Source organism: Mobula birostris, chromosome 32 (genome assembly GCF_030028105.1).
Source record: "Mobula birostris isolate sMobBir1 chromosome 32, sMobBir1.hap1, whole genome shotgun sequence".
In the NCBI taxonomy this organism is placed as follows: domain Eukaryota; kingdom Metazoa; phylum Chordata; class Chondrichthyes; order Myliobatiformes; family Myliobatidae; genus Mobula; species Mobula birostris.
Window position 1 is genome coordinate 22,882,149 of NC_092401.1, and position 16,648 is coordinate 22,898,796.

Consider the following 16,648-nt stretch of genomic DNA (forward strand, 5'->3'; position numbering starts at 1 on the left):
GGATGAGTTTGGCCAGGAATTTACAGACTCATTCACAGGGGATGTTCTACCTTGCCCAAGTTGTTGACTGAACTATTACTCTGTGGGATCAGTCTGTGTTCCCCTACATCAAAATATGCTGCTGTGTTTGGCCTTATTGTGTAATCCTCAGTGAAGACAATTCTGCCTTGAGTAGAAACCAAACACAGTTCAGAATGAGCAGTGCTTGGCCACTGTTTTTAATCCATGTGTAATTTGACATTAAGATCCAATTTATGGTATCAAACTCTGTATTAGTCTGAGAGACCTCGGTATGTAGTTTACAGACAGACAGATATTTGCTAAATTTAGGATATCTGCTTATCTGATCATGTAGAGGGTCAGCAGAAGGTTCAAGCTCATTACAGTGTACTGATGCTGCAAAACAACAAATTTCACAACATATGCCAGTGATATTAAACCTGATTCTGGTTCTGGTTAGGAAGGCATCAATGTTTAAGAGGAGAAGGAAGGAGAATGGGGTTGAGAGGGATAATAAATCAGCCATAATGGAATGGTGGAGCAAACCCAATGGGCTGAATGGCCTAATTCTGCAACTATGTCTGATGGTCTAATCTCCTTTCCCAGAAATGCACCATTTTCTGTGGATCTCCAGATTTTGAACCATCCACAAGACACAGGTCAGGAATGTGATAGACTCCCACTTACCTAGAAGAGAGTATAGCTTAACCAACACAAATTAACTTAACACCATCCATGATAAAGCAGTCCACATGATGATCTCCTTGTCCATCCCCATTGAGAGCTGATTTTAATACTCAAAGACTTACAAAGCGCGACTGCAATGGGTGTGTTTTGTGTTGACCTGCCTTTATATCCAGTTGCTGGTGTGTTTCAGTGATGTTTCTCCACATTCACCAAAGGCTGATCTATTATCTCCACAGAGTTTCAGGCCATTTCCTTTATTGTATTCAAAGACTTGGAATCCCAGCTGAATCAAGAAATTCGTCCATCTCAGAACCAAGGCGGCCGTCCATCTCAGAACTATGTCTCATTAAACTCCAAGGTGATAGCCGCCACCATCAGCAACAAAGCCACCAGCTCTAATCTGACGGAGAAGTTCAATTTGACTCTGAACCTCAAACAGGTTTGTAAGTACGATCTGTGATGTTCCCCAACTGAAAATGAGCTTCCTACTAAAATGCAAAATGGGAGGTTGAACAGGTGCTGATCCTGGGTTTAGGTATAACATTTCCATGGAGACTGGGTTTGGGCATTTCAGGTCAGTTTATGGCGGCCGTTCCAGTCCCCATTACTCAGGGACAGTACAGTGGGGCCTGATAGAGGAAGTGGAGATCCCTCATCTGAGAGAGACGGGGGATTGTTTAGAGACTGGTGGTGAGACACAGAGGAGGAGAAGCCCCTTGCTGTCATTTCTCAGGTCATTGAGTAACTGGTTACAAAGTACAACCACCATTTCACTGAAAGGAAAATACCCATTACTGCAATTACTCATTCAGTCATTGAGTTTGCAAAGTAGCAGAGTGGTTGACATAACACTGTACAGTGCCAGCAATAAGACAGGGGTTCAATTCCTGCCAGTGTCTGAAAGGAGTTTGTACTTTCTCTTCATGACCACATGGGTTTCATCAAAGACTCTGTTGGTCTTTGACACAAATGATGCATTTCACTGTAGGTTTCAAAGGTTTTATGTTCATGAGGCAAATAAAGGCAATCTTTTCTAATTTTATGACCCTGCACTTCACAAATTTGATGGGATATTCTGGGAGTTCCATTTTCCATTTACCTTGTCTCTCCCTCCGCAAGTCGATGTCATGGGACAATGTAGATGGAGCTTCGCTCTGTTTCTATCCAGTGTCTCCTGCCCTGGGGCTGTTTGATGGAACAGTGTCATGGGATTGGTTAGAATAATATTCCATCTTTTGTGTTAAGTGCAATGTGACTTGTTTCCTACTAACAGGAGATAATTCTGTTTGCTGTGTCTATGGGATTACGGCGTACCTAACAATTTCTGCCTTTGTACTACTTTGGGACGTGAATATTTAACTTGTTATGAGAATGTTTTCAATAATTGTTGAAATAATTTCTCCTTATCTGGAAACAGGAAAAGGAAGTCGGTAAAGAGCCAGAATGTGTCTATTGGAGTAATACCAAAGAGAAAAGTGTCTGGTTATCTGATGGTTGTGAACGGATTCATTCCAATCAGACCCATGTAACCTGCCAGTGTAACCATCTGACAAGCTTTGCTATTTTAATGGCACCAGTTAAGATTGAGGTAAGAGATCATTCAATAGAAAAATCCATAGTCGGATAAAAAGGGGTGAAAGAAGAGAGTCAGATTGAAAGAGACACAAACACAGAAACAGACCATTCAGCCCACATTCTCCATGCTGACCATTAAAGGTCATCTACATTAAAATTTGTTCTGTAGCTTTCTATATATTGGTGATACAAATCCTCCTCTAGATGTCGTTGAAATGTGGTGATGCACCTGCCTCTGCCACCCCCGCAAGGCAGTGTGTTCCCAGTGGGTGAAACAATCCTTCCACAAATCCCTTCGAAATCCATACCCCTTCCTCTCAACCTCTGCTGTCTGCATTTTGACACTTCTGCTATGGTGTAAATTTTCCCAGTATCTATTCGTTCTGTGCTCCGCCAGCATCCTCTGCTCCAAGAAAAAGAAAACAATGATGCCATGCAAGTCAAAAGAGTGGTCGAGAAGGCATATAGTGTGTTGGCCTTCCTTAGTCAGATGTGGTTAGATTGCTGTCAGAGTACTGTGTTCAGTTCTGTTTGCCTCACTACAGGAATGATGTGGAAGATTTAGAGAGGCTTCAGGGGGGATTTACGATTGGAAAGCATGTCTTATGAGGATAGGTTGGGTGAGCTAAGGCTTCGTGAATCACCTCTTCACCCTCTCCACTGATATTTTTCATGACACTTTCCCACAGTGCAGAGGGAGACAGGAAACCGCCAAATGTTGGCAGGAGGCTTGTAACAGAAGGAGTCCCTCTGTCACCATTTCTCAGGAAATTATGTAGCCTCAGTTACAGAGAACAAGTCAGCAGCTCACTCAGCTGCACTCTAGCTGTGGTCTAGACAATGTTGCTTAAAGTTTTACCATTTCCTGCCTGTACTGTATTTATATTTTATTCCCTGACTAATGCAGGAAGTAACCGATGCCTTCTTTACAGCCTTAGCAACCTCTATTTCCACCTTCAGGAACACATTGACTTTACACACTGTTCCTCCACACACCAGGTCCTCACCATTCACTCTGTAAGACCTACCCTCATTACAGATACTCGAGAAACCACAGACGCTGGACTGAGGAGCAACAAACAATCTGCTAGAGGAACTTAAGGGGTCGAGCAGCGTCTGTAGGGGGAAAGGAATTGTCAAAATTTCAGGTCCGAACCCTGTATCAGGACTGAGGTGACATTCTGGTTCTGATTCAGGATTTCAAACCAAAACACCGACAGTCCCTTTCCTCCCACAGACACTGCTCGACCCGCTGAGTTCCTCCAGAGATCAATTAATGCTCCGACCTTTATTAGTTGTGCCAAGGATACAGTACGGTATTAGATGTGGATGACATGGTAGTGTAGCGGTGAGCACAATTGCTTTGTACCACCAGTGATCACCATGTCTAATGCTGTCCCTGGAGACTCTGTCATAGTAACTCTGTCCCTGGAGACTCTATCACAGCCGATTCCTGAACGTGGTTCCCCACTTTGTGTTTGCAGACTGACGACTGGCACTTGGAGATGATCACTTACGTCGGCCTCATCATCTCCCTTTTCTGCCTCGCCGCCTCCATTGCCATATTTGTCAACTGCAAATCCATCCAGAATGCTAACACCAATCTTCACAAGCACCTGAGTATCACCCTCTTCCTGGCACAGTTCGTCTTTCTGATCGGAATGCGGATTAAACAGCCGGTAAGAAATCCGAATTCCCTCCTCTAATTCTCATAGAGCTTCTGAATGTGCAGTTGGTCAAATTCTGCAGCAAAGCCAGACTTAACGTGGGTGTATTAGGATCTCAGCCCCTGCCCTCCTACCACTATCCTCTGGTGTCCTCTCCTTCCGTTAGCTCATCATGATCAGCGTGCCATCCCTTTAATCAGATCCTCATTGCAACGGTAGCCAAAGCCTCCGAGCATTGGAGACCCACCCCTTCCCCACGGTCTTGTCACCACAGAACGTTGCCCTTTCCCTCCCTCTGCCCTCCTGCCCAATGACCTCATGGGGCACTCCAAACCTTCTCATTCACATTCACCCTGGGGTGCAGTGGATTACCCCTGTCACTGAGTTTACGGGTCACTGAAGAATGAGTGACATCAGCACACTTTGCAGATCTGGAGCTGCAACAAGATATTTTGTAAAAAGTACCAAAGATGTTCTAAGTTTATGGACTCACAAGAGTTTGCAAACACTGGAAATTTGGAGCAAATCACAAGGGAGCTGGAGGAACAGAGGAGGTCAGGCAATGTGAAACGTCTAATGTCCGTGTCCCTTCATAGATACCTACTGACCCTTGGAGTTCCTCCATCTCCTTTGTGTATTATTCTAATTTTATTACTAAATTACTACTAATTAATAAATCTTTGGTGTATATCACCACCGTGTTCTTTATATGTTTGCAGATTATCTCTTCCATTGTGTACAGGTGTTTGTGTACTGATTTATGTCAGAGTCTCTGTGTTTGTATCTCTGAGTTACACACACAAAACGCTGGAGTCAGTGGGTCAGGCAGCATCTATGGAGGGGAATAAACTGTTGAGATTTCAGGCTAAGACCCTTGGAGAGGAAGGGAGCAGAAGTCAGAATCAGAGGGAGAGGAGAGAGGAAGGATTACAATCTGACAGGTGATAGGTGAGATGAGGTGAGGCGGAAGGACTGTGTGTGACGGGGGGAGGTGTATGAATAAAGAGCTGGGAGATGATAGCTGAAGAAGTTAAAGGGCTGAAGAAACAGTAATCTGATCAGACCGGAACGTGGAGCAGGGGAGAAAGGGAAGGATGGGAACCAGAGGGAGGTATTAGGCAGGTGAGGAGAAGAGAAGAGGTAAGAGGGAGCTGGAATAGGTTGTCAGTCCATTTCTGATGCCATATGTTTTTCTCTGTGTCCATGTGAATGTCTTTAGCCATGTTTTTCTCTCTCTGTTTCTTTCCACTTGTGTGTCTCTGACCCGTCTCAGCATGTTCCTGCCTGCATCCCTGTCTCTGACTGCCCTCTGCTTTTGCCCCGAGTTGCCCACTATCCACTGTGTTGCCTCTTTCTTTAGGTTGTGTGCGCCCTGATTGCCGGGTGTCTGCATTACCTCTTCCTTGCCGTCTTCGTCTGGATGTTCCTGGACAGTTTGCAGCTTTTCATCATGTCCAGAAACCTGAAAGTCACCAATTTCACTCGCACACATATCATCAAACGAAGATACCTGTACGTTTCTGCTTATGCTGTTCCTGCTGTGATAGTCACTATCTCAGCGGCAATAAACCCCGGAGGCTATGGAACAGAAACCACGTGAGTATTAAATGATAAGGAAATGTGGTAGAGTGATACAACTGACTGTGACGCAGGAAGAGGCCATTTGGTCCATCAGGTCCATGCTAGCTTCCTGTGGAGATCCCATCAGTCCCATTGCCCCTCCTTATCTCCCTCTACCCCTGCACCTTATCCTCTCACACATGACCATCAACTCCCCTTTGATGCTTCTCCACCCACCCACAGCAAGGGATAATTTACTGTCAATAACACACCATTGGGATGTGGGATCAAACTGGAGCTCTAAGGGAAAGCCCAACACGGTCTTGGAGACAACATACAAACTCCACTTGGATGGCAACCAAGGTTAGGATTGAAGCCACTGCCCGAACACAGGACGTGAGCTGAGTCCTGTACCAGCTCTGAGAACAAAGCATAAAATTCATCAAGAACCCTTCATCTGAAACCTTGATAATATTGCATTCAATATTCCCCAAATGGTGATTGCATGGAGAAGCTGCCTTGAAACTAGTAAAAAGGAAAAGACTCATGAGGGTTATTGTGGGTATTGTCTGAGTTGCTCCCGGGGACTGGGGAGGGTTTGAATTCACCCGCTGACAGATCCTGTCCCAACTGATCTCAGCTGCTGAACCACTGAGAGGTCTGAGATTGGCCATGGGCCGGAGGGGAATCCTAGGAATCATAGGGACATCAGGAGAAGACCATTTGGCATCTCCAAGTGTTTACCAATCAACTCTGACTGAACCAATTACCCTAGTTTAATTCCAGGGCTCTTTACACCCTGATCCAACAAGTGTCCACCTACTTCAGCAGCCTGTTGACATGTGATCAAAGGGAAGAGTTTGCAGTGATCGAATATACCACTGATCTCCATCCAGGGACCTGCAGAAGTGAGTCTGGCTGAGATCCCAGCATCACAGAACATTGCTGAGCTGGTCAGCTAATGACTAATCATTCCCTCAACTTCTTCTGGGATTGACCACAATGAGAGAGGCAAACAAGGTTTCTGTTGAAACGCCAGCTGCCTGATGCTGTTGGACTTGGTCACTATCAACCCCAGTCTCTGCATGTGGGGCAGGGAGGGAGACGGGGTGATGCCCCTCCCCGTCCTTCTCAATTCTCTCCTGTGCTAGGTGGCTCTGCCCTCCCAGTTTAATGACAGATGCCCAACTCTGTGGACAGAGATTGAGTTCCAGTGTAGAGCTGAGAAAGAGTCACATTGTCACTGGTGCTGTCATTGGAGGACATATCAGAGCCAAGTCTGGTCTGTAGTTTTGAACAGACAGAACTTATCCCAACAAACTATAAAAAAGGAGAGCACAGGCCATTTTCCTCCACATTCAGGACAACATTCCTTAACCAATGGCATTGATTGGTCATCAGCGCACTGTTATTGTTTGGGATCTTGCCATGCAGAGATTGGCTGCCGCTTTCCTGCACTGTTGATCCGCTGATGTTCTCAATGTATTTCACAAACTGACTGCCACTCAGTGACGAAACTCTTCCATCCTCACAGCTGTTGGCTGAAGCACGAGTCGGGGTTTAACTGGAGTTTCCAGGGCCCGGTCTGTTTCGTGATTTTGGTAAGCTTCCTGTTTCTCTCTGCACTGCAGCTGTTCCAGACCAGGGTTCTCCAAAAGCTCAGTGGGGAAGGATCACAGTCAGGGATGGTGCCTCTGCTGAGGGGCTGTGTCCAGTGTCACAACCCCTCACGAATAACTCATGGACTGTGAGAAGCATCGGTGTCCTCTCAATGTTAATGTGTCTGACACTCAGTGTGGTCAGCACATTTGATAACTGAAGAAATATCAGAGAACCTGGCCCTCAGGTGTGTGTGTCAATTGCACCTCTGACCTAGGGGCTGGCCTTTGACCTCTGATCTGTTGCTTTCACTCTTAACCCTGAGCCACTGACTCCATCAACCCCAACATGGTGTTATCCTGAACCCCAGCCACTGAGTTACACAAAGGATGCACCCAGCCTGCACGTCCTGGGTAGTTTTCGCCATCATTCTCCCCCTCCCCCCAGACCCTCTCTGAGTCGTGGGTGCACTGGGCCCAGTGATAACGGACTCTTCATGGTTGCTTTCATCCCTTTGAACATTGGCACATTTGCAGATTAGGTACCGCTTTAACCCAAGTGTTGGGACAGTTCGTAAAATGCTTCACATTTTGGACTTAATGAAAGATTTTGATCTAAAAGCAAGTTCCTGTTGTTAAACTGTGTTAAGGTATGGTATCGCTTTCCACCATCTTCATTGTCCTATTATTTATCACTGAGTAGGGTGGGCCTAGGTTTGGGTTTGGTTGTGTCCATCTGCATAATTAAAAGGAGCAGCAAGGAGGAATAGGCAGGTTGAGGGGCACCGGCTCTTTGATTCAGGGCAGGATGGAGGAAAGAAGCAGAGAAACTGGGGGCCTGCTTCCCAATCTTCTGGCCTGGAATTCCCAGCTGACAGATCCCACTGACTCATCATAGTGGTGAGTGGTGAACAATTCCCAGTTAATTCCTCTCCTGGGTTTCCTAGTCATCCCAATGCATCCGGATTCTGTGGAAAATCCCATCCCTTGGGTTACAGCTCGAAGAATTTTGGTTTTCCAAAATATATAAGTGGAGAGTTTGGGGGCAAGCAGAATTTTAGATGAGAGAGTGTCATGATGAAATCCACGGAAAGTGTGAATGTCAGTGAGTGAGACAGTAAACTGGGAGGGATGAATTGAGTGTGGGATTTGGAGAATGTGTTCTGTCTTCCTCATGAAACTCACTGTTTCTCTCTCTCACCCTCTTTTACTCTTCCCTCTATCATTCCTCACTCTCTCTCTGTCACACAAACCCTCCCTCTATCTCGCACTCTCTGTTTCTCTCTCGCCAGGTCAATACAGTCCTTTTATTTGCGACTCTCTACTTACTGAGACGCCATTTGAACTCGCGCAACAAGGAGGTGTCGAAGCTGAAGGAAACCAAGTAAGTGACTTGATGGATGTATGTAAGATGATATGAGGCATGAAGTGGACAGCCAGCATCTTTCTCCCAGATCAACAATGGCGAATACGAGATGGCATAATTTAATGTGATTGGAGGAAAAGTACGGGGGGGGGTGTTGGGGGGGTGGGGCGTGATCATGGAGGTAAGTTGTTCACACAGGGAGTGGTGGGAGTGTGGAGCACACTACCAGGGGTGGTGGGAGAGGCAGGTACATTTAGGACATTTGAAAGACTATTAGATAGGCACATGGATGAAAGTAGAATGAAGCCCTATGTGGGAGGGAAGGGTTACCTTAATCTTGGAGTAAGTTAAAAGTTTTGCACAACATCATGGACTGTGGGGTCTGTACTGTGCCATGTTCACTGTTCTATGTTCCACTATGTGTCCATCACTAGCCTGGCCTCTCAGGACCCTGACATGGGGCAGAGTCCTGGCATGGAAGCTGCTGTTGTTCATGACCTGGCAAAACACAGAGACACTCCTACTGAGAGCCAACAGCACATGACCCATGTGGCTAGGTCCCAAATGTCTCAGGCATCCTTGATGTTACAAAGTAAATATACGCACTTGCTTCCTCTTTGGATTATTATAGGGAGGGGACACCAAGATCTCCTTGCACATACCTCATCTTTCAGAATCAGAATCAGGTTTGTTTTCACCGAAAAACTTCATTATCACTGACATACTGATGGTCACTATATTAGGCACCTCTGTTAGATACACCAACATCTTCTGCTGCTGTAGCCCATCTGCTTCAAGGTTTGACGTGTTGTGTGTTCAAAGAATCTTTCCTGAACACCACTGTTGTAATGCATGGTTACTTGAATTACCGTTACCTTGCTTTCAGCTTAAATCACTCTGGCCATTCTCCTCTGGCCTCTCTCATTAACACGGTGCTTTTTCCCCCAGAACTGCCATTCACTGGATTTTTTTTTTTGTTCTTGCACCATCCTCTGTATTTTCTAGGTGCTGTGTGTGAAAATGCCAGGACATCGGCAGTTTTTGAGATACTCAAGCCACCCCATCTGTCACCACAATTATTCCACAGATAAAGTTCTTAGATCACATTTCTTCCCCCTTCTGATTAACAACTGAACCTCTTGACCATGTCTGCATGCTTTTATGTATTGAATTGCTGCCACATGATTGGCTAATTAGGTATTTCCATTAATGAACAGGTTTACAGGTGTGTCTAATAAAGTGACCACTGAGTGCATATCATGATATTTGTTGTTTTGTAACATCAAATCAACTCTGTCTTTTATATTAGTATATTGTTTTACAATTGATCCCTGGTGAGCGAGTGGGGTGAGAGTCAGCAGCTTCCCAAGAAGTGTCTCTGTCCTTGGAGCTGATCTCCATCGACGGTGACATTGGAAGTGGGGAAGTTGTCATTGGACAGAGGTGCCTGGGGGAAACGTATTTGTGTACATACCATGTGAGAACAGTGTCAGGACTGACACGATTGCTGCCACTTACCCTCAAGCCCAATGACCAAAAATGGTTGAAGGTGTCACCAAAAGATGGGACACATCACTAAGATCTAATTCGGAAGGCACTTCAACAATCTGAGCGTAATCAAGCAGAGCTAACATTGTATCATGAAGGGAAACTCATGTTTCCTATCGTCAATCTAATAATAAATAATGTAGAGAAGGAGGAGTCATTGGGTTTTCAGAAGGCATTTGGAATTTTGTTTATGACAGAAGTACTCCTTCTGGGAACAGATATGCATGGAGAGGTGAAGTGATTCTGAGGGCCCCGAAGGTCACTTGCCACTCAACAGGCTCCATTCTTGGTTGTAGGGTGGATAAGTGGCAGCTTCACAGCCAAATCCATCAGCCACCCTAAACACTAGTGAAGCATCTCTAGCCCTGTCTCCCCAAACTCCTTTTGCAAGGGGCCCTAATATTCAGTCGATTTAATTCTCTCTACTAACACGAAACAGGCCAAAGACCTGCTGGCCTATCCTGAGTGTCTGACACATCAGGCATGCTAAACCTAACTCTTGGCCTCTGGGTTCTTCATGAAAAGAAGAGGCAAGCTTACTCAACATCAACATGACCTGATAATCTTATATTGTTGTGTTACTGTTTATGGACAAATTGAACGGTGAGCACTGCAGAGAAGGTTTACCAGGCTGATTCCTAGGCTGGATTGATGTTCGAGAGACATGTAAGCAGAATGGATCTTCACTCATGATAGTTTAGAAGGGTGAGAAGGGCCTACTTTGCAAGTTAGAAGATTGTGAAGGGGATAGAGAGAGTGTGAGAGGATGATGGAGGTACTTACAGCAAAGAACAGCTTCTGGATGGGGGTGAAATATTTCAAAATCAAATCGGGAGGGGCTTCTTACCTTGAAACATGGTGAATCTCTACCCCCAGAGTGATGCAGAATTGGAGTTATTGAATATTTTTTAGACAGCAATTGACAAATGTCTGAGCAATGAGAGAGACAGTGGGCTTGTGGAGAGCAGGAAGGTACTGTGGAAGCCAAGATTAGAGCAACCATGATCGTAACAAATCACAGGGAAGGTTCAAAGGGGCAATCCTGCTCCTGTTTCATGTCTTATGTAACACAGCATCCTGAATTGGCAACATTTCACTGCTCCTCTGCCATGACTGGGTCTAAATCCTGGGACTCATTTTCCCACCATTTCATGGGAGCACCTGCACCAGAAGGAAAGCAGCACTTCTAGGCAGTGGCACACCATCACCTTCTCAAGGGCAGTTTTGATGCAATAAGCAATATCCTGTCCAGTGATGCCTGGATCCCATCAATGTGTCCAATAAACACAAGAGTATGCTGTTGGCTGCTGAGAAAACCCTGAGGGTATGAAAGATCCCACTTGAAAGGAATTTTATCATTCCTGTGTTTTTCGTTCAGCTGGTCTCCTTTTTCTTCTTCTCTACAGATCCCTAACCATTAAGGCTGCAGCACGGATGTTTGTTTTGGGATGCACATGGAGCTTTGGAATATTTCAAGTTGATAAGAGCACTGCAGTGTTCTCCCACTTATTCACAGTCATCAACAGTCTCCAGGGTCTGTTCGTTTTCCTTATTTACTGCGTTTTCAATCACCGGGTAAGAATCTCTTCCCTACAGACACATACTGTGAATCGTTGGGCACTCGGGGTGTAAAGGAACAGAGGAACCCAGGAGTATGAGTTTGAAAGCAGGGTCAGAGGTGGACAGGGTGGTGAGAAAGGCATCTGGCACACTGGCCTTAATTAGTCAGGACAATGAGCATTGGAGATCGGACATTATTTTGCAGTTTCATAAGTTGTTGGTGAGGATGCACTTGGAATATTGTGTATAGTTTTGGTCACCCTGTTGTAGGAAAGTTGTTTTTAAACTGGAAAGAGCACAGAAAATACTTGAGGATGTTTCCAGGATTAGAGGTTGACTAGCTTAGGTCTCTATTCCTTAGAATGTAGGAGAATGAGAGTCAACCTTGTAGAAATGTTTAAACGAATGAGAAACATATATAAGATGGGTGAAAAGTCTTTTCCATATGGTTGGGGAGACCAGAACTAGGGGGCATAGATTTAGGATGAGAGGGGAAACATTTAAAAGGGACCTGAGAGGTAGAGGGTGGTGAGTATATGGAATGAGCTGCCAGAAGAAGTGGTTGAGGCAGGTACAGTGGTATAATTTAAGAAATATTTGGTTATGTACATGGAGGGTTGGGGATTTGAGGGTCGTGGGTTGAAAGGAGCAGACTCAATGGGTCGAATGGACTAATTCTGCTTCAATGCCTCATGGTGTAACACAGGAATTTGGATCTAACGGGGTGGGCACCATGACTAGCATGAGCTTGTTGGGTTGAAGGGCCTCTATCCAAACTGTATTGCTCTATAACTCCACAACTCAATGAATTTCTCCTCCTGATCTTACTCTCCACATATAATCATCATAGTGATGAATGGTTAGAGAGTCTTTTACTGAACTATGAATTGAAGCAAAAGTCAGCCACATGGTCCGTTAGGTTTTCATTGCCATTTAATAAGATCAAGCTGATATGATCGTGACCTCTAAAGTTCATTTTCTTCTCCCCCTGATAAACTTTCACCTCCTTATCCAGAAGCTCTCCACCTCTCTGTAAATTTTTTTCAAAGATCGTGATTTAATTCCTCTTTGATAAAAGAAATGTGGTGGTGTTGCTGATAGTGAGGAGGACAGTCTCAGGCTACAGACAGACCTTGATTAGTCAGCAAAATGGGCAGAACATTGGCAGATGAAATTTGATGATGGTAAGTGTGAAGTGATGAGAACAAGTAAGGGTAGGACGTACACAATGAATGATACGTTCTGAGGGAATTTTGAGGGACAAGGAGCCCTTGACATGCAGTTTCAGAAATCCTTGAAGATGATAGCATGTACTAGTTATGCCTCTGTACATTCATTTAGTCTTTTGATATATGAATTTATCCTCTTCTTTTGATGTTGGTGGTTTGGCAAGAGGACCTGAACAATTTGTTTCTTGTAAGCCCCAAGGCACTTTCCAGTCCCAGTATTAGTTCCATGAACTACTTCCATGGGAGGCAATGTGGAAAGTCTAACCCTATCTGACCAAGTATCTTGGAGATTTCCCTCTGTCTGTGTGATCCACTGAAGATGCCAATGGGACACAGTGACTATATAAATTTTAATTCTTACTTGGCCTTGGGATTCAGAAGGGTGATTGAAAGATAGTTTTATTCTACTAGGTAGGAATTAACAAATTCTTTAAAGCATGCTCCAAAATAATAGTTAGTGTGTAAAGGTTTCTCTCACCATTCATAACCATGTTATGACATTTGCATAATCATTACAAAAAGTAGAGATAACCATTACAAAAATAAATAAATGAAATTGAACAAAGGTGCAAAGTTCATTATTAGTGTGAAGGAGCAACCAATTTAATTGTGCATAAATTAAATTAGTTAAAATTGGGTATGACTAATGTATCATTCTTATTACATTGAAGGTGGTTAATGAATTTCGGAAATGGTTGACTAGTAAACAGAAGAGCATCACCACCGAGTCCTCACAGATGGAGATGAACATGTCTGAGGTGAGAAGCTTTCTCCAGAAGGGCAAAAACATTCAGAAGGTCAGGCTGTGTCTGTGGGAGGCTGAAATAAACTGAGTGATTTGGGTCGATGATCCTCCATCAACACTACTCGAAAGAAAGATCCAAAACGTTAATGGTTCTCTTTTGACATCTGTCGAAGGAGAAAGAGTGAATGTCTCAGGAACCTACGTTCCTACAATCAACCTGAAATACCTCAGAGTTGGCATTTGAAATAATGGGCAATTGATTAAAAACTGATGCACTCTGTGTTTTGCTTGTATGGTGGGAGGAAGGAGGGGGTCAGTACTAATTAGTTAATGGTGACAGCTCCAGGATGTTGATGGAAGGGGACTAGACAACATCATTGAAGCTCAGGAGTAAGTCGATAGATGTGCTTTTGATGGAAGTAGTCATTGTCTGTGAATTATTTCCCTCTTCTCAGACCATGCCTGAGATCTGATGATTGAATAACCAGTCAGTTTGCTCCCCTTGCTGGGAGTGGTGTCTGCAGTGTCTCGGCAAGGTATCCTGACCTTGCCCCATCCTCTGCCCACCACACACAAGAAGGCACTAGCTTTCCAACAGACTATTGTGGGCCAACACAGGTGATGAACACACTGTGGTTCTCATTCCCATTCAAGTCCTTCTGCTGACCATGAATCCCAAGGAGCTTTGACTCTCCTGGCAGAACCCTCAGGGCAGTGAATAGAAGAATTTTATCTCCTTGAAGTTGTTTTAACTAGATTTTGTCTGGAGCAAAATAGATAGCAATCTCCAGCAACACACATCAAAGTTGCTGGTGAATGCAGCAGGCCAGGCAGCATCTCTAGGAAGAGGTACAGTCGACGTTTCAGGCTGAGACCTTTCGTCAGGACTAACTGAAGGAAGAGTTAGTAAGAGATTTGAAAGTGGGAGGGGGAGGGGGAGATCCAAAATAATAGGAGAAGACAGGAGTGGTGGGGTGGATCTAAGAGCGGACAAGTGATTGGCAAAGGGGATATGAGAGGATCATGGGACAGGAGGCCCGGGGAGAAATACAGGAGGGGGGGGGACCTAGAGGATGGGCAAGGGGTATAGTCAGAGGGACAGAGGGAGAAAAAGGAGAGTGAGAGAAAGAATGTGTGTGTAAAAATAAATAAAGGATGGGGTATGAGGGGGAGGTGGGTCATTAGCGGAAGTTAGAGAAGTCAATGTTCATGCCATCAGGTTGGAGGCTACCCAGACGGAATATAAGGTGTTGTTCCTCCAACCTGAGTGTGGCTTCATCTTTACAGTAGAGGAGGCTGTGGATAGACATGTCAGAATGGGAATGGGATGTGGAATTAAAATGTGTGGCCACTGGGAGATCCTGCTTTCTCTGGCAGACAGAGTGTAGGTGTTCAGCAAAGCCGTCTCCCAATCTGCGTCGGGTCTCGCCAATGTATAGAAGGCCACATCGGGAGCACCGGACGCAGTATATCACCCCAGTCGACTCACAGGTGAAGTGTTGCCTCACCTGGAAGGACTGCCTGGGGCCCTGAATGGTGGTAAGGGAGGAAGTGTAAAGGCATGTGTAGCACTTGTTTCGAATCTCAGATGGCAATCTCATTTTGTTTTATCCAGACTTATAGAACAACCCAATCAGAGGGATCCAAGACCCAATGACAAGATTCTTCTCAGCGGAGTTTCTTTATTTCATTCTCTTTCGCTCTCGCTGTGCGTCTGGCTCCGAAGTTCGTGGGTTCAAGACCCACTCCCAAGCACGGAGAGCTCTGTTGGAGGATTGGTCATACCTGCAGAATTATTTGACTTGTAAAAGTCTGAAAGTGTGTGTATGAAAGTGAGTCTGTATAAGAATATGTGTGAGATCTGATGTTATAATGAATGTGATTGTAAATAAATTTCAGGATTTTTGCTGAATTTCCAAATTTTGCTCAGTTATCCTGTTATTTTGATTGTTATTCCTTATGAGATATATGACTCTGGTGTCAACATAGTTGAGATCTTACCTAAAGTTAATGTGAGATACCAGATCTGAACTTGACCTTGTCCTATCATGTTGTATCTTTACAACTTCAGCATAAAGTTGAGGTACAGAATGCACACCATGTAGCAGATAGGTACAGAACTTGGATATGTGCACAGTTCATGTTCACACATAGGCACTCACTGCACAGACCTGAAGCACATGTATAGCGGAAACATACACACAAATGCACATGTGCACACATGCGCACACACAGAACTCAAAAATGTGCAGCAGAGAAACACATACACACACACACACACACACACACACACACACACACACACACACACACACATACTGTATGTGCTTGCACAGATGCACACAGACAGACATATGCAGATATGCAGGCACACACTCACACACACAGACACAGACATACACCACTTAGTGTGCTGATTTTAGCCTGTGATTGAGCATCCCAGCATGAGAGAACCATCATGCCTTCCCCTCTTCTGTCTTTATAAATGGAAACTGTTGCCAGACTTGTTTGCTATATCCTTTTTAAAACCATCTGCACAAGAAATATCTGTTTTTTGGAGTAAGAATAAAGCTGTTTATTTACTACTTTATTCATGTTTTAAAATCACTGTACTGTTGATAAAAATTCATAAAATAAAAGTATCTTAAATAAATAAATCTTATTGCACTAATAGTGCAATGTGTAATAATTAAAAGCGAATGAGATTTTGAACTGTGGAAAGAGAGTTCTACATGGACTATCACTTGCTGAGGGGAATGACCCCCTGTCGTACCAAATAGATAAATGTGGCAACAAGAGCCAGAGGTGTCACCTCAGGGTCTGTCTTCGACTGACCTGAAGACCCACGAGATGTGTTCTTTGTACAGCTCATTAGAGCAGCTGTCACCTTCATCGCCCACAGGGACCAGATCCCTGTCTCCAAACACAGCCACCTTTCAGCCCAAATATTCCCAACAACCAGCTGGGGCTGCAGGGATCAATGTTTCCGAATGGATGACCCTGGAATGATTCCCAGATTTCACCACAAATCTCCTCTCCCCTCTCCCCTATCATTCCTCCAACATCTCATGAAGGAGGCCCAGTAGAACTGGGAACTCAGGCAATCAGAGAAG

The 16,648-nt window shown here is 44.6% G+C and overlaps 1 protein-coding gene across 2 annotated transcripts in view; it reads left to right on the forward strand.

The window, feature by feature from the left end:
- LOC140191125 (adhesion G protein-coupled receptor E2-like) overlaps positions 1-16,169 on the forward strand; it is a 95,763-nt gene extending 79,594 nt beyond the window's left edge. For both annotated transcript variants that reach the window (XM_072248232.1, XM_072248231.1), the window contains exons 16-24: positions 924-1,126; positions 2,105-2,275; positions 3,747-3,941; positions 5,290-5,525; positions 7,024-7,090; positions 8,380-8,471; positions 11,408-11,576; positions 13,462-13,548; positions 15,151-16,169. In XM_072248232.1, the coding sequence (XP_072104333.1) occupies positions 924-1,126; positions 2,105-2,275; positions 3,747-3,941; positions 5,290-5,525; positions 7,024-7,090; positions 8,380-8,471; positions 11,408-11,576; positions 13,462-13,548; positions 15,151-15,192 (1,262 nt within the window). In that variant the 3' untranslated portion in view covers positions 15,193-16,169. The remainder of the gene's footprint in view (positions 1-923; positions 1,127-2,104; positions 2,276-3,746; positions 3,942-5,289; positions 5,526-7,023; positions 7,091-8,379; positions 8,472-11,407; positions 11,577-13,461; positions 13,549-15,150) is intronic.
- Positions 16,170-16,648: the final 479 nt, after the last annotated feature.